The sequence below is a fragment of the Solea senegalensis genome, linkage group LG7, assembly GCF_019176455.1.
Source record: "Solea senegalensis isolate Sse05_10M linkage group LG7, IFAPA_SoseM_1, whole genome shotgun sequence".
Classification (NCBI taxonomy): Eukaryota; Metazoa; Chordata; class Actinopteri; order Pleuronectiformes; family Soleidae; genus Solea; species Solea senegalensis.
This window is the reverse complement of record NC_058027.1, coordinates 14,856,398-14,880,098: the sequence shown is the minus strand read 5'-3', so window position 1 is coordinate 14,880,098 and position 23,701 is coordinate 14,856,398. Positions and strand designations below refer to the sequence as shown.

Sequence of the window (23,701 nt, the reverse complement as noted above, 5' to 3'; positions counted from 1 at the left end):
CTCAACCAAAGAGAAACACTAGTAAGCGACTAGTCATATATTTTATGGAGTGTAGTTTTTTCAAAGCACATGATTGATATAACTCCTAAGGTTTTATGTTATCTTGTTGTACTTGTATATATATAGATATGTATTATTTCAGTGAATTATTTACATTTACTTCAGTAAGGTCAATGGCTTTCTGTTACTACTACTACAACCACTATGTCTACTACACCCTCTAATAACACCACCAAGGATAAAGTCACACATTGTTGAGATCAAGTGTTTAAATTTCTTTAAAGCCCAATAACTTTTCCCCCTCTTCATTCACAGCATCGTCTGTCTAATTTGTTAATGTCTTACAAAAGAGCCTCAAGGCTTCTGCTATAAAAAGGAGACGCGTTTAAAAAGAAGCGCACACGAGAAGAATAATTCTGTCCAATTTGCCCGCGTTTCACTCGAGATCTTAATTACTCGCCGTGGCAAATAAGCAGGTGAGATATTTGAAGTCACTGCCCCTTTATCCTCCCCTTTAGTTGACTGACCGACGGTGATGGACGGAGACACATTTAGAGAAGAGGAATAGATGTTGTCCTAAGAGGGACGGAGAGAGATGGACATGGGAATGCAACTTCATTGATACTCCATGTGCCATGCCATAGAGAGAGAAAGTCTACAATGGGAGTATCTCTCTCTCTCTCCCTCTCTCTCTCTCTCTCTCCCTCTCGCTCTCTCTCCCCATGCCTGTCTCCTGGGTGCTGCTGTCCAACTGAATCAACAACAAGGCCCACACCAGTCTATTATTATCTCTTTAAGCTCATGGTTTCCACCTGCACCACCTCCACCCTGACGAACTGGTGTGTTGCGTGGGAGGCGAGAAGGAGGAGGAGGAGGGTGTGATGCCGATGGGTTGCCCGACTGGAGGACTGGGGGTGGGCGGGGCCGGGGGGGATCTGGGAAAATGCTATTCTCTTGGGTAAAGGAGCCAGGGAACTGGTGGAGAAGGCGATGCTGATTGTATTAGGAACGGTGTGATGAACAGATGTGTGGAGCAAGGGGCAATTGTGGAAGGTGTTTGGGTCAGTGGCAAGATGAGGGCTTCATTCACTCACAGTGCCCACCCCCATCGCACAGAAACCCCTCCCTCCCCCCCCGTTGCCGAACTGCACTATCTTGTTAGATATGCCTGTGTGATGAAGCCAGGGAGCGCGTGTCCCCTGCTTCTCTCCCCTCTGCTCAGTGGCATGTAACGGCAACTTTAAAATGTTAATTGCAACTTGATTAGAATAGACACTGGGAATAAAAGCAAAAGCAAACACTAATTGCAGGAAAGCAACAAGAGGCACGAGATAATTGCCAAACACATACACCGTGTGACTCTGTTCATTTTAATGATGTCCTCCCTCCCTCCCTCCACCCCCCGCCCCCCACTTTCCTTTCCTCAACGTCACTTTCTGACTCACCAAAACATTTGCTCTGATTGGTGGCTCGGTCCACGAAGACTTTGGCCGAGATGACGTTGCCGAAAGGCAGGAACATTTGCATGAGCTCCGCATCTCCGAACTCCTGGGGCAGGTGATAAATAAACAGGTTGCAACCTTCTGGCCCTGGTGATGGGAGAGAGACAACGGGGTTACACAGGAGCATGAACAGGCGGCGCTCAGAGAGACACTGACCATCATCACATGGATGGGAAAAATGAATAAGTACTTAAAAAAGCAATCAAGTAAATCAGAAACACTGATTATATTACTGTAGTATTCACTCGATACGACACACACCATCATAACAGTACATTTCACATGTTTGTTTGGTCAGCCCTTTCCATTTGAATCCTCTCGAGGACCTCATTGCGCAGCGTAACTGGATGGACTGGTGGCACCTAACTAAATCCCATACACTTATATTTGACTATTGACTCAGAAAATGTGCTGCCAATTGGTTTGTGCGCATGTAAACAGCCACAGAGAGGCAGAGGCAGAGCAGGTTAAAGAGAAAAAACAGCCGCAGATAAAAACAGAGACAACATGAGCAAGAACAAAAAACCCCAAGAGAGGCTGATTGAAAGAGAAACACCAAGACTTTTTTTTTTTTCCTGAGAAAAGGAAGCACATACAGAGGAAGACGGAGAGGAGGAAGAGGAGGCAGAGCATGCATTAAGACATAAGCCGAGTGTTTGCCCCAATTACTGTGTGACAGTAGGACTGTCTTCCAATTTCTCTCCACCTCTCCACACTCATTCACCCAGCTGCCACATATTGTACAGGCCAATCTGAGAAAAGGCAGGAATGCACTGGAGAGAGACAGAAAGAGAAATGGAGCCATGGACAGGCAGGCAGACAGAGAGAGAGAGAGAGAGACAGACATGGAGCCAGTTGTGACGGACTCGTGGACAGCATGTGTGCAGGCTGGCTGGTGATGGCATGATGAGATGAGACTAAGGCTGGCTTCAAACATGCTTTATGTTTATTTTACATTACATTGAAATGGAATACACACACACACACACACTGTATTATTTTTCTGCACACTGCTTAGATTGTATATCTACTACTTACCCACGGACACATAATGATTGCATAGTTATCCACACAGCTTAGGATTTAAGTTTGGTACGAGTCACATGCACACACATACTTTATTATTACGATGCTGTTGTTGTTGTTATTAGTTTACAGCAGTAACTATTAAAAATACATGGCTGTTTAGTGGTCATCAAAGCACTGCTTATATGTAGCCCTTTCGTGCTCCAGAGGGAGGGAGTAGCGCAGTCTTATAAATTGCCTAAAGTGATGAAACTTGAAGTAACATCGGCAGGGGTTGAATACTACTGGTCTGAAAATGAACGTACGTGGAATTCGATGCGAGTGAGCACGGCTCGACTTCTGCTCCCCGTCTCTGCTTGTGGCTAAAGACTTGAGGCAAATGTTGCTGTGAATTTTCTAACGGAGGTGTTGGAAGTTGGTTGCATCATTTAATGCGAGTGCCAGGTTTCAGCGTGGCGGCGAAAAGAAGATTCTTTGTTACGCCGTCCGCAGCCAATATGAGTGTAACAGTTAGTTTCTTCTGCAGTATTAATAGTGCAATAGGTTATAACATTATCGTGACAGTTGCAGACTAATGACCACTTGCCGTTACGAACTCATTTGTGAAATGATTTGGACACTCACAATTGCAGAGAGTAAACGGAGATGCATTCCGATGGACTGCATTGTTCGATGGCACTGAACATCACAGGGCAGCCACCTTTTTAAAACTTCAACGCAGGAAAATCCTTGATACTTTTTTCCTGTTCAACAAATGAATTTGCTTTATTGATTTGAAGTTGAGCCGTATTCAGTTTCTCCACAAGCAGCTGACAATACCGCTTTGCTGCGGGTTATAATATATGCCGTATTGATGTTTGCCGTGTCAGTTTGCGCTGCCGTATAGCACTGACATGTCACTGTTCTGCCTAATGCTCTTAGCTGAAGTGTGAAAGACACATTTGCAAAGAGCAGAGTAAAGACACTCTCTCTCTCTCTCTACTTGTCAGATTTTCTAATGATTAAAATGTTCCAACCGTATGAAGTGAGAGATGGGATGAACGTAACAAATACATTTATGTGTGTAAAGTGGCAACGTTTACGTGTCGCTGCACTGAATTTATGCACTACGACTCTGTCCCGCGCTGTCACTATCAAACTTTCTCTCCCGGCGTTGTTGTAAAACACCCAACTTCTCCGTTGCTATTCTAAATATTCATGCCACTCTGCACTGTCTCATACAATCATATAGATGAATAATTGATACGGACAAATGTGTGACAAAAGTGTGATTTATAATCACTGTATAACCTATGGATTTATTACATCTGATGCTGTGGCACATGAATGAATACCAGACCAGGAGTGGTAATAAATGATTATGCATGCAGCTAATTAATCTGATGAATATTTATAACCACTTAAACACATTGTAATGGACTGATTAAGCAGTCCAACGCTGCGAGTTTGAATTAGTGCAGTTTTTGAATAATGACAGAGTAACTTTCCATCTCACTGCTAATGTTCTTCTCTTTAAATGGGAAGCCTTTTTCTCTCATTTTCCCCAGCCAGCTTTTTCCTTCCCTCGCTAATTCAAAGCAGTGCAGCTACATTAGAATGGAACATGGCAATTATCACCTTTTATCTTGGGTGGGCGCGCTTGCTCGCTCTTACCTTCCCTCTGTTGCTGGGGAATGATGGTTGGTTGCTGGGGGAACGCTTGGCTGATTGGCGCATAGGCGGCGGGGTAGGCTGCTGTTACAAAGGGAGAACCAAAATGGAATTTTTCATTTTTTTTCCCCATTTTCATATTTGATACAACAAAAAACTGAAATCATTTCGGTTCCATTTTGGTCATTGGCATCCTCAATACAACATATCAATAAAATGCATCACGACGGGGAGTTTGGGGTTCAATTAGCTGGCGGAGCACCACACAAAGAGGGAGTGGAGGACAGATCAACCGAGCAGACACACAAAGGAAGAGAGGGAGACTTACACCTCGGTAATAACAGCTTATACGAGGTGTAATGCAGTCGCCTGAGAGGTCTATGTCATTCCTCATGTTGGAGGATATGGCAGGTTCAGATCCTGAGCTCATGATGTACTTTTAGAGTTAAGACTTTTTGTGTGGGCATATAATCAAGTCCACTGGAAATCCTTTCACAATCCTAATGTAAAGCAACCTAATCCAGGGGGAAATTGGCTGGTTGTCCGGCTATCTCTACCTGCCATAGTGTCTGCTGGTATGACGAGCGGAAAAGGGAGAGGGCGGAGGGAATGGGACAGATGGAGGGGGAGAGAGACAGAGAGGAGAAGAGGTAGGGTAGACAGATCACCTGCATAGTGCTGGACACCAGCATAAGCCTGTTGGAGAGGGTCAGTCACTGTTGGACTCTGTGCTGCAGAGAGATGAGAAGAGAGACAGCAAAAGTGGGGAGACGGGGGACAAACATAAATAAAAGGGCAGAGAATGGTCAGGACAGACACAAAGAAAGATACTGTAAATAGAGAAGTGTGTCAGCGAGACAGAAATGGACTTTATCAGTCACAAACCGTCGGGGGGGCTGGGATTGCACAGTGAGTGGGAGAAATGTGGCATGTCATATCTCTCAGTTCTTCAAAATGCTTGTTTGCCCCAGATGTTTGCATCAAATATTAACAATGTGCCAAACAAACCACTTTGTAGTTCATTACAATTGCCGCCGCCTTTGCATAATGCAGGATGAGAAGTGCGTGTCTGTCATTTCTTCAGGACTCAGTCCCAGACAACATTAAGAAGCTGAGGACAGGCTGAGACGCATCAAATTAGCCATAATGGACTGATGGATGAACTGATGGATTCATCATGATACTGGAGCTGGCTGCTCAGAAAATCTGCCAAAGATGCTGCTGATTGACCCTCCGGCCTTAAAAGCTTCACTTCCATTCAGAAATAGATGTCACCACGAGAGTGTGACGTCGAGAGGTCTCCTGTCAACCTCGAGAAGCATGCCCTGTGATTCGGTTTGCCGCTGCAGACATGTGGAGCTCATACTTTGGCGGTTCAGAGACGTTCTTATTCCTATCGAGTGCAACGCTGGAATAATCAAGCATTCATACAAGCAGCGAGTCGTAAGGAGTGTCAGGGTCAGAGCACCCGTCTCATGACAGTAGATGTTACACATACATGCCAGGTTATGTTATGTTAACCTTGATTGGCTCACCTGGGTATGGATGAATACCATTGGTGTAGATGGGCTCTGAGGTGGGCTGCCCGTTGCTTTGAGGTGGAAGTGCACTGAATCCATTGACCCCTATTGGGGTGGCTATGCTGGGCACAGCTGTAGCAGAGATGCCTGGGGGTGTGCTGGTGCCTGCGAATAGTTACAAAGTCATTATGGAAACGGCGGGGTGCTTGGTTCATGTGATAAATCCTTAAAAATGTGAGAACAAGTGGGGTTTATTTTTAATACGGAGACATTTTCTCATAAATGTAGTGCTGCGCAACAGGCAAATAATGGGTCCTCCCGAGTACAAATTCTGAGCTTTTTGACCCACAATGGAGGGCCAGTGTTTGTGCAAATTGGTACCAACTCAACCAGGACTAAAGGTTCAGGTACAAAAATCAGTCAAGGTACCAATCTAATTTAGGTATGAGGCTACAATGAACAGTTCTTTATGCTTAAATGTTTTTACAGGACTGCAATTTCAAAATTTTAAAAAAATACATGTTTACAATTGACCTATTTAGAGAAGATGCAGAAGCCTACGCCTCTTCTGTTTACCATTCCACCTGTAGTGAAGACTGTCACTTTGTCATTGCCCCTTTGTGTACTGATGGGTTTTCATCATTTTTGTAATCCAGGTGAAGGGCATTTAGGTCTTGTAGGATTATGTGTGATGGGCATTACAACGTCTATGTAGGCCTTGTGGATTACAGATGCCAGGAACAGCATCGAGCCTCTTTTATTTAATACATTTGCGATGACCCTGCCCTCAGGCAGCCTGCCTACTTAGTGTCGAACCTTCACAGCTCCTCATGACAAGGACCAAAAAGATAGATCAGACTGGGGCCCGGGATTATCTCCCGCAAATCTTTGCTCTTACATTGTATAAGCCAAGGACTCTGCATCCAAAGTCATCGGATTGGCTGTGTTCCCAGAAAACACACACTGTCATTAAGACACAGAGTGAGAGAACAGACAGACAGACCGAGGGAGATAATGAGAGAGAGGAAGAGAGGGAGCGACTATAATGTGGCTGCCAATGAGTGTCAAGGAATGCTGTACATCTTCTCCTATCACTCAATGCAAGGCTCCACTTCCTTTAATTTGAAACAGGTCTTTGTCTTCTCCAGTCTTAAATATGGAGCCTAGATCTTAAAAAATGTAACAAGGGCAAAAGTAGAACGGCCTTCAGTAGACATATTACTACTGTTTCTATAATTCTCGCTAATGATGAAGTGAGTGCAACTGAGAGGGCAGTTCTGCCTGTGTGTGTGTATGTGTGTGTGTTTGCTCCTACATCCATGCCAAGTGTAATGTGCGTGTGCCTATTTGTGTATACCTGAGGACGGTGTCATGGGAGTAGCCACCAGGCCGTTGACATTGAAAGCTGCCATTTGCTGCATTTGCGCGGCAGCAATGGCTGCCATGGGGTTCAGGTAGGACCCTTGTGTCGCTGCCATCAGGGCTGCTTGCTGTTGCATCATCTGCTGTAGGATTAAAGAGCAGTGGGGAGGAGAGGCGAATGGAGGGATGGAGGGAAGGACAGAAAAGGAAAGGAGGGTGAAATAGCCGCAGGACCAGAACATGTTTACTCTCACATCTCTGTTTGCTTGGCCCATGCCTTGTTCTTGAACAGAGTGGTCTGTGTTGCCCTGCAGCGCTGCTTCCCAGCCACTCACACACCACTTGTGCTCATTATACTGACACACAATAAAGGCTGTGAGCAAAGATGAGTTGAGCAAGCTGGAGATTATATACACCCATATACAGTATATGCAATGCATGCACGTATGAATATGTGTATAAGGGAAAGATGCAGCAGTGGCAAAGTTAGCAGAGATGTTGTGCGTGAGTGGGCGATTCTCACCTGTCAGCGTGAGTTATTAGCAACTGTATGAGTGCAAAACCTCACAGACTCCTATCTCAGGCTGTGACTTTCACTTGTGAATATGAAGTGGGGATGGAGATGGTGCTGACAGGGAGAGAGGCGAGGGGTGTGTGCTCTTGTTAATGACACGCACCTGTGTTTAAATGTAAAGGAGTTATGTGTGAGTGATGTATGCAACAAACGTTTCAAAGAGCAAGTCGGGAAATGTGGGAATGGGAAATGAGCGTAAGGTGGATGCATGCAACAGTATGAAAGTAAAACAGTGTAGTGCTGAGCATCCATGATAAGCAGCTTCCCTAGATAAATGAAGGGATAAAAAGACAATATAAAAAGCAGTGCAGCGTTTTCCTGTAAATGTGGACTCTTTAACATCAGCTTAATAGTGTGAATAACGTGCCTAGTGGGAGAGATCATGAGTGCAAACTGCAAGTCACAACAGTTTTTGTTATTTTTATTTTTTTTTAAAGCTCACCGTCTCCTCCCCCGCCGGGCTGAGACTTACAGCATGAGAGTAGGCGCCATACGCCCCAAACTGGATGGTCATGGGACTGAAGATGCCGAGCTGGCCCGCCATTTGGTGCATCCTACGCAGGGTCCTCTCCTTATCCGTGTCTGCAAACTTGACCACCAGACTGGATGAGGCACCCTGGCGAGACAAGTATATTCACAAGGTTGGTACAGAGACACAACTGTAGTTTTGTAGATTAGTTGCGTATACTGCACTTTGTAGTCTTGCAATCTTGTGATGGCTTTCATATTTAGTTGCTGTCCAGAAATAACAAGGCATACATATAAACAAACGATCAAGTGAAAAGAAATTTAAATATAATGCATGGAGCTGTCGGTTTCAACAAAGCAGGCAAACTAATGACACTCGCTTTGCAACAGCAATGTTTACGTTCAATCCGCGTCAAAGCAAATGAATTACTTATGTCATCGACTGGCACATACCTGACAGGACTATTGCTCGGCTTTATATGAAAGGTATTAGCAGCATGTGCCCATAAATATGAACACGTTAAACATAACAAATCTTACCATAACAAAAAAGTCCAGTGACAAAAATACATTTTGTGGTTGAAAGTAGCTTATTCACAATGACTTGGTAAACAAAATGTTGCCTACATAATAAAAGATTCAAAGATTCTTAGTCCAGTATCCGGTTTCACCGGTATCTCTGCACACACTGGTGCCCTCCGTAATTTGCCTGCCACCGGGTTTGAAGCCCGTCAAGTGACCCGTCGGACGGTGAAGCGATTGATCGTCGGACAGAAACTTATGGTTCATAACATTCAGCCTTCAACTCCCGACATTTCTAACCACATGAACCAGTGGTGCTGAATATGCACATTACTGCAGTCACTTAGCTGTCAGCATTAAATGGACGAGAATAGTGAGTGATATTTGCTTTTGTGAACTTTCCAACTCCACTGTATACACTGGGAGTGAAGTGTGATCCTAAGCAGATCCCTCAGGAGTCCTAGTCACCCCACTGGTGAAGCTCCACTGAATACCATCCTGGGTAATTAGGTCTGACAAAAGCCTTCGGCATGTGGAGGGCGAAGTATTGACTAATGGCTCTGCCTTATGGCAGATATAGTTCCATATTGATGTCCATGCTCCTGAGTTTGCATCCAATTAAATCATTTGAGAGACAGAGACCAGAGTCACTTCCTCATGTGACATCCCGGCAAGGAGAAGAGGGAGGGAGAGTGACTCTGTGTGTGTGTGTGTGTGTGTGAGTGAGTGAGAGACAGACAGACAGACAGACAGAGAGGGGGGAGGCTGCCAGGCAGAGAAAACAGCTACAGTCACTGTCAAAAAGGCCAGGCTCCTATTTAATTATAGGCTGTGCATGCTGGGAAAGAGCACGGAGCACCACCAGGTTAGAAGGACATAGTCAGCCAGGGGGCAGTTAGGTTATGATTAGTAAGATCATAAAAGCAAAGACATGAGGAGAGAAGGCCCCCATAATCACAACTTGGATCCATCTCTTGGAAAATCTTTCATCTTAAAAAAGGTTGCTTCGTATTCATGCTTTAATGAATAGTTCCATATGTTCTTTGGGTATAGACATTGGTCAACTGTAGTAGGGCACACTGTGCCTGTGAGGCTGCACACACCTGTTTCTGTGGTGCACCCTGGTTCCTTTGGAGTGAAGTAAACAGAATGGATTTGAAAGCAAAAACTGTATTTACACAAATAAAACTATGGTTACTTTTTATTTTTATATGCAACCGTTTATTTTTGTTTCCAAATTCAAAGGTTTTCTTTGTGACTCCTGTTTTTGCTGGCAACTTTTCTTCATAAGATTCCACCACCAAGTTTTTTTTCCTTTCATATCCATTCTTCTTGGTTGCAGATTGAAGACAAAATATAACCCAAATGTTTCTTGTATAGGTATCTCAGTTTGTGTTGAAGTACAATCTGAAATGACTCAAAGTTCTCACATAGATGGCTAACCCGGCTATCTAAACATATGATTTACAGAAACAAACAAGCCCCCACCGTGAAGCTGAATACTGCAGTGACGCCGTGAGACTGTGTGTTACGCCCCAACATAACAAACACAGTCTGCGTTACTGTAGTTTAGCCTTACTTCATTCTAACTCATACAAAAAGTGTGTCCCATTTTCATAAGCCTTTCATGAAATTTTAAACAGGAAAAGAGAAAGTGTCATTGAGAGGGCAGTTTGCCGGGGTGGTCTTGATGCTTTAGGGGTTTGGTTCGTCAAGGCTGCTGCTGCAATCTTTTCATAAAACATAGTTTAGTTAGTTATTTATTTATCCTGCCTCCCAGCAGCACTCAATACTATAAGTCATCATTTTCTTCGGCTTTGTCCCACCCACAGCAGTTTGCCGGACTATCATTTTTATATAATAATGACAAATATGCATGTGAAAAATATGTTTTTTTTTTGTTTTTGTTTGTGTGTTTTTTTTTGTTTTTGCAACCTATTAGACCAACCCATGTGGAAGTAACGCAACCAGGAGAATGTGTTGCCTGTAGATAACTGTACAAAAGAGGCATGGGAATGAAGGAAGGCATCAGCATGCACCCCAGGGACAGTGTGTCTCAGATGGGATCCTATCAGAGCCAGTCAGCACCCCACCTCAGGCCAAAGGAGACCCATCTGGAGTTTCCCCCTTGGAGCCATTTCAATTAGTTAAATCGATGGTCCAACGTGGCGGCGGTAACGGCACACTTTTTCTCTGTTTCATTCCCTCCCACCTCTTGACCTTTTTCACTTCCCTTTCAACGTTGTGGGCCAGTTGACAGGACTTGGCTGCTGCATTTAATGAGGCTGGCACTGAGCAACCATGTTCCTCCAGCGATGTTGCTCAGGCCTGCACACAGCATGGGGCCCTGGCATTTAGATCACATTCATTTTCTGCCTTGTGTATCTGTGTATTCTTATATTCATTTAATACCTCATGAAGAATGCATTGTGAGCATCAGGACCGTGAAAGCCAGAGGCAGCCTGTGCTCACTGCACCGTGACTTGAGCCAGACAAGGCCAGACTGTGAGGCAAGCCTGGTCTGGCTTCTCCCAGCAGAGTGCTCTGCTGTAGACGACAGCGGCGGGAGCAAACCCCGTCTGCAGTGTCTGCGCTGAAAAGTCTTGGCAGCAGCACGGAAGCACTACAATGGCCTATGTGTGAGTGTATTGTCAATACTGCCACTCATGTCGGACCAGCGTTTGTGCATTCCACATGAAGGTAAAATGACCCTTCTGAAATAATGAATAAATGAATAAGCAAACATCTTATCGTCGCTGCCATATTCTTACATCTCGAGCTGATGTATTCTGTCGAAAATCCAAGGCCTTATCAGAAAAGCAGATTTCAGAGTGTGGCCACCCTCACAGATCAAAAGTTCCCCTCCACATAAAGAAAAAGTAATATGTGGCCAGGTAATGAAGGAACAGGTGGCAGCAGGCACTAGATGCAAAGGAGGAGCCACTCCTCACTGGTAGCAGAAAATCACAAGCTGACAAACAAACAGAATAATAACCTCGACCGGCATGACTCCTATACCTGGAGAGAAAATGAATTTGCTGAATTTGATAAGGGCCAACAGGGAGCCTTCACTTTTGACAGTTACAACTAAGGAATTTGTCATGGGTTCAAAAACTAATCAAATTTCTTCAGCAACACACTTGACTGTTGAAAATCTCCTATATTGGATTTGTATAGGCCCTGGATGTGTAGATGTGGGGAAAATACACAGCGGTAATTGAGGGATTAACATTAAACTATGCCAGTCAACTGGCATTATTCCTTTATCTTGGCATTACTGTGATACAAAGACTGGCGTTAAGTGTCTGCCAACAGGTAAACAGGCACTCACCCTCCTTCCTCTGCACAGGCTTACAGCGATATTCATACTCGTTGAAGGGGAACTGTCGTTTTCTGAAGCATGCTAATGATCAGCTAATAACATGGTGAGAACCTTGTTTTTCCCTCATTCAGCAAACGAATGCTGCTACGTTTAAGAGACACAATGAAACTTCTAGTTTTCTACAGATTTAAAGACTAACAGTGCGCATCAGGAATCGGTTAGAAAATTAATTGAATACACCATAACAAGTTTTGCCGGGTAATTGACTGAGCCGCCAGTGGTGGCTGTTTAACTCTCAGTAACGGTAGATGATGCCGCCTCTTTTCTGCATGTAGAATGTGCTCCACATAGTACTTATATTTGTCCATAAATAGCACGTTTCACTCTCACGTGCGCAAGAAACAAAACCTCCATATAGCGTGTCAGCTACACGCCGGCCAATGTTGTCTACAATAGCTGCCTGCGGTGTGTTTGAGGACTGGTGTATGGCAGTGACGGTGCTCTCTGGCTTGGTCTTATCTCTCATTAATCCAGAGTGATTGTATCACACATGCGTGGTCTTGTTGCTGCCAACACCAGCGAGCTACAGAGGCCCCGTCAGCCACGCTGTGACATGGAACATGACAATGTCTGCAATTTGCTGGGTGCTGTCTCCCTGTCGTCGGCTTTCCCATTTTTGAAGTTTTCCCACCTGTGTCTTTGCCGCCTGACACTGTGATGCGGTGAGAGTTCCCGCTTTAAAAAATCGCCTGCAATTTACACGGAATATCGATTAAAGCGGTGACTCAATCTACTAGTGCGTGGCGTCTCTTGTTTTTAAGCATCGTAGAACCCTTTCCCAGGTGTTACATATATGGTGTACGTGTGTGTGTGTGTGTGTGTGTGTGTGCCAGGTAACACAGATGCTATAGAGAGAACATTAAGAGGGATAGAGAGACAGTTCTTTGTTCAAGGTTCATCCAGACCTCACAGCTGGCAGCAGGCAGTGAACAGTGCAAACCACTCTGTGAATCCTGCCTCCTGTTAGTCTGTTGTTGACAACATGTGGCAGTGATATTATCCAAATTAACTGCATCCCTCATTGGTACCAAAGCCTTAGTTGGATTCTAGTGGCCACCTTGCCTATTAATCTGAGAGGAAGTTGGATTTGGGCAGAAGACGATAACAGGTGCAGGGATAGAAGGAGAGAGGTACGGATAATATAGATTATTAATAAACATTTGGATGGCTGGTGATCCGCCCGAGGTCTGTTTGTAGCCCCATATGTTGTGCGGACAGTTCATCTGCTGCGAACCTCAGGTGGTTTTGTGACCCAACATAATGGAATCGTGCCTGGGCTGTAGCAAGACACACACACACACGCACACGCTGTCCTTGTGAGCCAAATGTTGTTCTGAGTGAGTCTCAAACAGCACGCCTCACAGGAGTCTAATTATGTTAATCTTTTGGATGTAAACATTTATTGATTGAGTCGACAAATATTTTGAATTCAAGTGAAATGTCTTTAGTGATGATCAAATTTCCAAAAAAGTGTGCCTGATGAGCAGGATTACGGTCGGGCTCGAGGTCTCCAACTGATGAAAATTTGACCCTCATGGTTTACAAGCCAAAAGGTTTGGTGTGTGCTGAGCTCAGCGACTGCACACAAACTCCAACCGACTCCGACACTTACTTCCCTTCCTCGCCACTTCAGTGTAATGCAAAATGAGGCAACATCAAAAAAATGTGTAAATTACATCTGGCTTCCAGGACACTATCTGGCTGCCAGGAAGCATCCGTAAATATTTACTGCAGAGCATCAGTGAAATGTGTGAAGGTGCGGGTGTCTGCCAGAAAGAGTGTGTGCTCGTGTCCACGTCCAGTCATTACACATCCAGCGCTGGCAGTGAGGTGCTTCGTAATTCATCATTTCTCTTACTTTTTGGTGGCCCTGTTCAACCCTGACTATGAAGTATGTCCAATTTGTAATTAACTGCAATTTGACAAGAGTTATAGGTTTGGAGGTGTCCTTTTTTTCCACAACTAAAGAGATCAGCACCAACTAATCCTATGCTTCATGCATCTCGCAATCCCGCTGCTGGGTTCCACAAGTCCTTGTGCATCCAATAGTATAGTTCACGTTGCAGGAAAGCACTTTAAATGAATGATTCTACGCCACCTGTATTTGTGTTCTGTGTCTGTAATTGAACAAAGCGCCTCCGAGGGCTGACTGTTTTACAGTTCTGCAGAGCAGCAATATAACATGTATTTATAGCACAACATGTATACATAGCCCCCGTTCTCGGGATATAAAGGATAAATATAGAAAAGCCCAAAGCTAATGGGAGGCTGATAAACTAAAACTGTCCCATAATATTATGAAAGACTTCAGGCTGAAATATTAGGGCGCAGTTGATGAAACAAAAAGGGAGCTTATTAATCTGACCTCAATTTGAGCATCTATCATAACTCTAGGGTGCTTTTCAATATTATTGGCATCCTTGTTAACCTCCCTTCTAGTCAGAGTAATTAAGTCTCCCTTGATAAAAGTTTGCGAAAGTGTTTAATATTCTTCAACAAAGCAAAGTCCCCTAACAGGGGCCAAACTGTCACTGTTAATGATGAGTCCACTTTGAGAGGTTTTCAAGTCATTTCTCCCTTATCTGTCCACACCATATGAGAACATATTCATTGGTCAATGCTTTTTTCACTTTAATCTGTAGTCGCGTAGTGATGGCGAGTGGTTAATACATTCTTTCAAACACGTATTCCGAGGAAATGTTTACAATGAAAAGCAGCACACGCTGTCCCTAAAAACAAAGTTTCTGGTGACACTTTTGATCTAACGCTCAAAATCTGTCAAGCCATTCTCATAATTGTCAGATGTTGACATGCACTGTGCCCTGCACGTCTTCAGAGCTCCATCTTGAAGAAATCAAAGGAATCCAAATGTGCAATACACTCTGCAGTCAATCATATTATTCATATAGTCTTCTCTGATAACAATTCAGAGACATTTCTGGAGCTGCAACTAACGATTATTTTCATCATCGATTAATCTATCGATTATTTTCTTGATTAATCATTTGGGCCGTAAAATATCGGAAAACCTTCAAAAATGTTGATCGGTGTCTGGAAATGACGATGTTCTCAAATGTCTTGTTTTGTCCACAAACCAAAATGATTGACCTTTAATGATTTCTTTTGTTATCCAGAGCAAAGAAATGAAGAAAATATGCACATTTAAGAAGCTTAAACAATCGGAAATCTTGTTTTAATCATGAAAAAGGCTATCAAAATAGTTTGATGGATTAAATATGAATTTAGTAATCAACTAATTGTTTCAGCTCTAGAAATGTCAGCAAAATGTTCTGTTAAGTCAAGGAAATGTATATCAAATAGACAAACCTATACAAAGTCATGCGTTTATCATTATTTTCAGTGCCTGCTCCTTATTTACATAGCCCCCCCGACCCCCCTTGTTTGTTTTACTTCCATCACTGCACTCGTGTCCCTACTTCTCTGTAATGTGACATATTAATACATTGAAGAATGTGTGTGCATTGCTCAATCGTAATATCTGATAAGGCTGTGAATGTAAATACCTCATTATCAATCTGCCGAAATGTTACGTCCGAGCGGGGGGAGACAGAAATAGATACGGAGTGTGCAGCTGTGTGCGGCGGCGAGGTGGTGGATGCTGACGGTGAGCACGTTTGTGTGATGCCATAGCAAGAATGTATGTGAGACTGTGAAAGTCTGCCTATTGTTGTACGTAAAACCGGCTGGCATAAACACAACTCGCTCCAAACTGTTCCACAATAACATTGACTCATTTATAGCACCTCGTTTTACATGCATATATTACTTACAGGCATAGTCTGTCCACCGTGCAAGGTGTTGATGGCAGCCTGTGCTTCTGCGTGGCTGGAGAACTTGACAAAGGCACAGCCTGCAAACAAAGAAAGAGAGAGAAACAGAGGGGAACGACATCAGGGAAGTGGCCTTGAAATGAGGGGGAAAAACTGTTCATTAGCTTTGTTTTCATGTGATCTGGTTTGTAAATATCCTGCAACTGGTGTGTTCAGCGCATAACTTTGAGTAAATCAGTCTAATTGTAGTGAAGGCACTGGGTGCATGGAACACTCTGTCCCTTGCCCATTTCTAATTCCACCCCCTCCCCTTTGGAGCATGGAGCCAAGGCGCCTTCTATCCTGACTTGTTTGTGATTATTAATCTGTTTAATATTTACACGTTGTGATTTGTGTGCAGTCACTCATAAAAGAGATTATGATGACAAAAGAATAGTATTATAATCTGCCCATCTAACCGAATATTTGCACACACATAATTTCAGACGGCGCGGGGCTTTGCTCAAGGGGCATTCAAATCATCCTAAATCTGTTGTGTAGTTATTGCACAAAAGGAAAAGTCAACATCAGAAGTTGGCCGGCAGACAAAGGATCGGGTGTCGACAGCAGCGTATCGGAGCGTCGCCGCATTAACATTTCAAATGATATTAAAAATGATTCAGGTCTATGATAATACTGCACAGTTTGTGCTTTTGAAGTTTACATATCCTCACCACATGATTAAACAGCGTGTCAGTGTGTCGGTTAGGACAGGCACTTAACTCCAACGTGAGAGCAGAGGAAGCCGGTGAACTGTATCACAGTGGAACCGAAACGTGGTAATTTTCCAGAAGCCATTAAATTTAAACAGGAGCTATTTCTCTAAGCTTTATGGTCGTCAGAGACTGCAAGATGTATTTTGTCCAGTCCTATTCTTATCCTCGCCTTCAGGTAGCTCATGTGTTAAGTCAGGAGATGCCTAATTAACAAACCTTTGGATTAATTTTGCCCCTTTTTCATAATTGTGGCGCTCCCGTGTCATAGAACCAGACAGGCCTTCCTGGGCTCGGTGCCTGGTTTCTTGAGAAATGCTGATACCTGTTCGAAATGGTTCGCGTGTTCATATACATTTTTTCAGGCTGCATTCCCAGAGGAGTCATGATGATTCATTTAAATTACAAATCTCGCTAGGTAGGCTCAGGAGATGGTTTTTGACAGCGATCCTTTTATTGTACGTCTCAGAAGCTTTGCTTCCCCCGGTGTACAAATTAGTGATTTCCCGGCAAAAAGGACATGCAGTATGTGCACAGTCAGTGGAGGGCAAATTCCACCTTTAAATCCATCCACTTTGCTGCCACACAATAAATGAATAAAGTACTTGAAAAGTGCTGTGTGCAGAAATGTGAATAGTAAAGGCCGTGTGTTTTCTGTCCTGTCAAATGACATCAAAGTTGTATAGATTTACAGGGGCAAGCCAAAAAACAGCCATTGATTGATGCACTTTGGCACTGTTTTACTTTACATGGACGTCCCTCCTGATGGAGACAGGGAAGGTCTCCATTTGTTCATCAGCTGACTGTGCCAATTCACTGCAACTCTGTATTTGAAGGAACAAATGTGTTTAGTTGAAATAATGAGCAGCGATTTGTTCTCACAAAAGCCTTTTGCTTTTGTGAAGCAAGATAACTTGCTGTTAGTTAACTGGCAAGGCTATTGGATATTGTGCCAGGGTCCCATTGACCTTGGCAGCTCAACCCAAACAGAGAGACATTCAAAACTGCAGGGCTTTGGCGCACACCATCAATGACCGTGTCATGCCGAGCATAAAATGTCCTCAAAGAAACAACGCTCGAGCCTTGATTCTCCTGACCTAAAATAATAATAAAAAAAAAGTAAGGGACACCGAGCAAAACATCTCAAAAGAAGTGAAAGTGATACAGCCTCATAAATTATAGTGCACATATTGAGTTTTTGAATTTGATGGCTCAGAATGTATTGGGGGGGGGGGTGGGGGGGTTGTATTGCTTTCAAGCGAGAGACTCTACGCTGCCTTTTGAATTCCCGGGGTAATAATATGTATGCATGAATTCCATCCCACTGGATGGATGACATTTGTAACACAACTTAATTATAGACCTAAAAGCCATCTCTCTATTATTCCTGACAACTTGAGGCTCTATTCAACTCTGGCAGCAAGCGCTGCACTTTGAAAGTACTTTGAGGAGCGACGGCATAGAGAGATGGATGTTAAACTTCTTGGCCCTTTTTATTGGGTGAAGAGGGGGCGCTGAAAAGCTCCGAGTTGCATAAATTTACATCAACATGGGACAAAGCCTCTATCATGCAACAGATAGCGCTGTCAATTTCAAGGTCTGTCTCATTCAAATTACAGAGACCCCATCCCCAAGTGAGATTGCTGGCAAAATAATTTGCTGTAACATCCCATAATGACTGTATAGAACTGTTGCACCTTTGCGTGATAGGACCAGATCTGTGTACTGTATGAGACCTTTGTCTCGTGAAAGCATTCATTGGTGCAGATTTGCCGAAAAGTGAGCGATCAAGCCACTGATACGAAAAAAAAAGAAAAAAAGACAAAGACCAACAGAAGAAGTAATGGCATGTGAAGACAGGAGCAAGAAAACGTGTTTGCGAGTTGGGCGGAGGAAGGTGAAAAGGAGTGAGAGTGCGAATGAGTCGGAAACTGGTTTCTCTCTGAAACAGCAGCAGCCCTGGCCTGGCCTTATTTCGTTCTATGTGCCGTCAGTCGGCGTGAGGCATCTGAGCAGACAGGAAGGCGAGGAGCGGGAGAGGCAGAGCGTCACAGTGAAACAGGAAACAAGCCAGGGAGCAAGGCAGGTGGTGGGCCGGTGGGGTGACGCAGAGCAATACACCCTGGATTAGCAGTGAAAGGAGCAGATGCAGACACAGATAGGTGTGGTTCAGTAAAGCCAGCGTTACTCTTTCATATACTCGGAGGGCTCAACCGATGCCTTTTCCTCACCCTCCCTCACATTCTCCTCACACATTCATGTGCTTCACATAGGGGAATAAATCATTGTCAACAGAGACAAAGAATGATTAGGTTTCGAGAAATATCATTGGCCTTCTCACACCAAATATGGATGCAAGACATGGGATCCATCAAAAGATTATTTCAGAGTCTCTCACATGCCCACCTGTATCACACGTTCTGACAACCATCTTTAATCTGACCACGCTCCACATGCTAAGTAGCACACGAGCACATAAACGTGTAAGCTATTCCTAAACCCAGTGACGGCAACAGAAAGCCAGAACCTGGCTGCTTTATTTACAGGGGACCATTATTGTCCAATGGTGTCTCAGGGGAGGGATGACAGGAATGTGGGAAACAAACATGATTACACCCATTTTCAGATCACAGGAAGAGGAGGAGGAGGAGGAGGAGAGGGTGAGCAGAAAGACGAGGTGTTTTATGATGTATTTGTTCAAAACAAGCCCAGGGAGATATGAGCTGCTGTGATGAAGAGACGGCATACTGTAAAAGAAGTTTGGAAGGGAGAGGAAGGGAAAAAAGGTGTGAGTGGTAAAGCGTGTGAACAAAAAGGGGAAGGGACATAAAGGAAGTAGTGCGAAAAAGGGAGTTGGCAGGAGAAGGTGTCGGAGCGCAGTGACAATGAGGTATGAAAGAAATGCAAGTGAGACACATACGGTAAGTGGTGCTGAAGAAAGAAAATTGTATAGCTGAAGGGGAGGCGGAGTTACTGCGAAGAGTGGAGTGGGTTGCAGTTGATGTCAATGAGTGCACGGCAGGTGAAGCTTATTTAAGAATCTTAAGAGGGGAAAGGGGAGGAGAGACGGCACATGCACAGACAGACAGACGGACGGACGGACAGGTAGGAATGAAGAGGGACAGACAGGGCAACAGGTGGGAGAGTGGGAGGAGTGTGGGCTCTGACCCTTACTGGCCCCATCAGGCCCTCGCAGGACGGTGCACTCCTCGATCTGACCGAAGGTCTCGAACAGCCGCCGGACGTCGTCCTCGCTCTGCTGCTTGCCGAGCATTCCCACAAACAGCTTCCTGTCTTCTGGATAGGGGGGGGGTTGGGGGGTGGGGGGGGAGGAAGAGAGGAGAGAACAGACAAATGCTACAGCTGATGGCACCGTTCTGCTGAAGTGAGAGGAACCCGTGCAACTCAACACCGCCCTCTCCCTCTTTTATTGCAGCTGATTGCTGTGTTGAACCTGCTGCTGCCACTGTTGTTGTTGTTGTTGTTGATGATGATCTAACTGTTGTGTGGCGTGCCACCCCGTGCTTGTATGAGGGTGAGACATGTTTCCATTTAGAGTGAGCTTTTTTTAGATCGTGCCACAGTAATTAATGGTACTGATGATGTTTTCAGAGCTATTATTTTCAGGTAAAGGTAGAACGGGAGCAGCGATATTTTGCCCAGGTTGACAAACTGATTGTTTCAATGCTTAAATCGCTGAGATGAGAGAGAACATGCAGAGCATTGGCGTTATATTTTCTCATTACCAATGCAGTCGGAAGCACAGTAAATAAACAGTAAACTCTGTGTCAGAGGTGCTTGCTGCTGGGAAGTGAATATATCTAATGGAGTTTTAAAATGTCAGCAAAGTCTTTCAGAAGATAAAGATGAAGTAAGTAACACAACTCGACATCACCTTAGCCAGTATATATTGGCTTGCCCTTATGCTGCACTTTATATAAACATGGAAAGTTTAGGGCTTTCGTATTTCTTCAGTATGTATGATTGTGAGTAAGATAAAGTCAGTGAACAAGTAATTTGGTGTTGTGGGTAATTATCAGTCAAAGCTCTGTAGATGAAAAACTCTGCGTTGTGTTGTTGTTATGTGTTGTTTTTAAAGTAAAGGGTGTACACAATTTATTTTTGTACTCCAAGTAACCCTAACCAACTTCCTTCTCAACCCAGTGCCAGATATTGTCAGTACTGATCATTGCAAAGTCATCATGCCGCAGAATCACACGGCATCACAGTAGGTAGGTTTGATTGGTTTGCTTACTTTTGAAGTGTGAATAAATGACATATTGTTGTGTCAAATATAGAAAAAAACACTTGGCTATGAGATCTATTTAAGGGACATAATAAAGTATAATACATAAGTGAATTACTGCTGTTGAATATAAGGACTACATCCTGTGATCTTTAAGGTCATTGTAAGCGGTCAAGGAAAAGTAATAAAGTATGAAAAGCATTATGTGTTGACTAAATCTTGTGCGACTTTAAATTCTAGGCTGACTCACGTTTCCCAATTTCCCGATCGAGATTTAGCTGGAGTGAAATTTGCAGAGTTGCTCTTCATTAAGTTTGAAGGGCAGATCTATCTACACCAGTATCTCCGCCACTGCTTCCTGTCGTAGCTGCTTCCTAAGCATCAGAGGGGGGCACTCAGGCTCAGATATATGGGCTCCATAGCATTACTATTTGGCAAGTCAGAAAGCCAGATTTTTCCAATTAATCTTCCTGGTGGCCTAGCACAAGACAGAGTATTCATCTCCTTAACATCTTTTACATTATGCATTCCCTCTTCTGCACTGTTGTGGGATGAGATGGCTACTAGCAAGAACTCATCGCCAGAATGATGGAAAGTGGCAGAAAGAGGAGGAAGATTTCATTGGAAATGACACTGTTGATCTTTAGCGTGAGTCATTTGACTAGTCAGGAGCGGGTGAGGAGCAGAGAGGAGGGGAGGGGCAAGAGCATCACCTGGGCCTCGACAGATGTGACGCCTCCTGTACCTGCCAGGCCCCATTAGACGCAGTTGTTCTAAAAATAAAGCAGCAGGGCTTCCTTTTTGCAGTGGGGACATGGAATCCTGTTCCACTGCTGTGAAGTTCAAATAGGACACGTGCCCGCTACTCACTTGGCCACATAAATGAGCACCTGCATAATCAATAAGGCCATGCTGTCTGGTCTCTACCGCTGGTGCTGTGGCTGTGGTGTCAGTTCATGTTCCTGTTGTGACACCTCACACAGCAGTACTTGTGAAACCCACCAGCTGAGCCCAATGCTACTGCTCATTATACCTCCTCCTCCTTTGGAGCTTCGGGTTGAAAGTCAGTGAGGACCACGAGGAGATCGCCACAGAGTCGGCCACTTTCAGCACACTGTCGACTGGGATTTAGCTAAGGCTGACAGGAGGATAGATATCAAGCTGGATATTGGACATCAGTGGATGAGTTGAGTAGCTATAAAGTCAGCCCTGAACAGGTGTTGTAAGAGAAATGAGCCTGACCCCTGTGTGTGCCAGCAGAGGTGAAACTGGCAGCAGCCAATACAGCATGTGGATGTTCCATGATGGCCCCCTCCATCTTTCAGTTTTCTTTTTTTTTTTCTGTCCCACCGAGGTGTCACTGTTGCACCTTAAATGTCCAGAGTGCACTTTTACAGGCCTCCTGCAGTGTGTTAATGTTTTGGGACAAAAGTCTCATCTCGGTCCTGGCCCGAGGAGATCTAATGGCGGCTTTACAAGGCTAATTAACAAGCCATGAGTGAGGTAATGAACTTTTCAAATGTGCTGGCAAATGCAAAAATAAATTACACCCCAGTGAAGGAATTAAAAGGAAGTGTGAGTGTACTTCCAAGCCTTCCTTTGGGAAAGCCACAGTGAGAAAATGAATTTGGAGCTGATATCTTTTCATTGCCTGACCTAAGAGTGTCTCAGTTGGCCAACTGCAAGCCCTGGCCAGAGTATAGATTGCTATTAATTAGTCCACTTTGCACCTGTCTCCAAAGTAGCTCTTATTGGATTTTGCAAGTTCCCGCTCATCTCCTATGGCCACTTGCTAGCATTAAATTGGCATTTTATGAATATTAATAAATATCTTGTAATGCACCCCCTGTACAAGATGACTCCACGACCCCACAGAGCTATCCATTAAAAGTGGGACGTGGAGGAAAAAAGAATGGTCCCTTCTTGTGTATTCATGTATTTGCATTTAGTGGGGGAGGGGGGGGAGTCTTCCTATAGAAGTGACTGTGAATACAGAAGTATGACTAACCTTATTGAGCAGTCTGTTGGATGTGGGTATTCAATAATCTGTGTGTGTGCACCTTTTTTTTTCCGTATCTTGATCTCTGCTATTCTACGCTGTTTGAATTGGTTTTAGGACAACACATTAAAGACACAAAGTTTTGGAGCAGGTTTTGGCCCATACCCTCTTACTTCCTCCCACAGACACACCGTCATTATACTCGTCTTTTTTGTTTCCCCCCAGTGTTTTCATCTCCTGCCTGAAGGTGGGAGCAATCAAGTGGAAAATGGTTCCATGTCAGTCTCTAGCCATGTCCAAACTGAGGTGGCATGTGGACAGCCCCATTTTATAAATGCAAATAAAAAAGGAGATCAAAAAAAGTTATCAAAACACTACTGACATCTGACAATTGCTTGTCTCAGGAAGCCTTTTCATTTCAGTGCCCGGTATATTAAAAATTAATGGATTTTGCACAGACGCCATATGCTGTCAAGTTTGATGCATCTCTCCCTGGAATAAAGTGGTACTTGTGTTTCAAGCTGCAGTATATGCATATATAGTGCACTTTTCCTGCAGTTTTCTCTTTTTGTCTATCTATAACTGCCTCTGTAACTTTCTCTTTATCCTTCATAGTCACCACTCAGCCTGCTGTTTCTCTCCAGGCATGGAATTAGTTGCTGTGAAGTCTACTTTTACTTTTGTTTTCCAATAATGGGAATATTCTCTTTCAACTATAACTCCTATTCACCTGCATCGGGGTAAATATTTCTTTTTTTCTTTTTACTTGCGTATTTTTCCTTGATTCTATTACTTTGTGCCACTGGCAGTAGTCAGGGAAGCTTGGTAGTAGTAGTAAGTGCTCAGAAAGCATGGACAGCTGCATCCAACGATAAAAGATGCCTGCTAGGCCACTGGGTGCATTTCA

General features: G+C 44.0%; 1 protein-coding gene across 10 annotated transcripts in view; it reads right to left on the bottom strand.

Annotated features, from left to right (window-relative positions):
• celf6 (CUGBP Elav-like family member 6) overlaps nucleotides 1-23,701 on the bottom strand; it is a 118,099-nt gene that overhangs the window by 8,636 nt on the left and 85,762 nt on the right. For 2 of the 10 annotated variants that reach the window (XR_006360816.1, XM_044031046.1), the window contains exons 4-11: nucleotides 19,718-19,846; nucleotides 15,798-15,877; nucleotides 8,077-8,250; nucleotides 7,056-7,203; nucleotides 5,714-5,863; nucleotides 4,847-4,909; nucleotides 4,182-4,262; nucleotides 1,446-1,589 (exon numbers count right to left, since the gene is read on the bottom strand). Coding sequence is in view for 9 of the 10 variants with exons in the window: in XM_044031046.1 (XP_043886981.1) it covers nucleotides 1,446-1,589; nucleotides 4,182-4,262; nucleotides 4,847-4,909; nucleotides 5,714-5,863; nucleotides 7,056-7,203; nucleotides 8,077-8,250; nucleotides 15,798-15,877; nucleotides 19,718-19,846 (969 nt within the window). In the remaining variant the exon portion in view is untranslated. The remainder of the gene's footprint in view (nucleotides 1-1,445; nucleotides 1,590-4,181; nucleotides 4,263-4,846; nucleotides 4,910-5,713; nucleotides 5,864-7,055; nucleotides 7,204-8,076; nucleotides 8,251-15,797; nucleotides 15,878-19,717; nucleotides 19,847-23,701) is intronic. The other 8 variants (XM_044031048.1, XM_044031049.1, XM_044031051.1 and 5 more) reach the window with 8 other exon arrangements.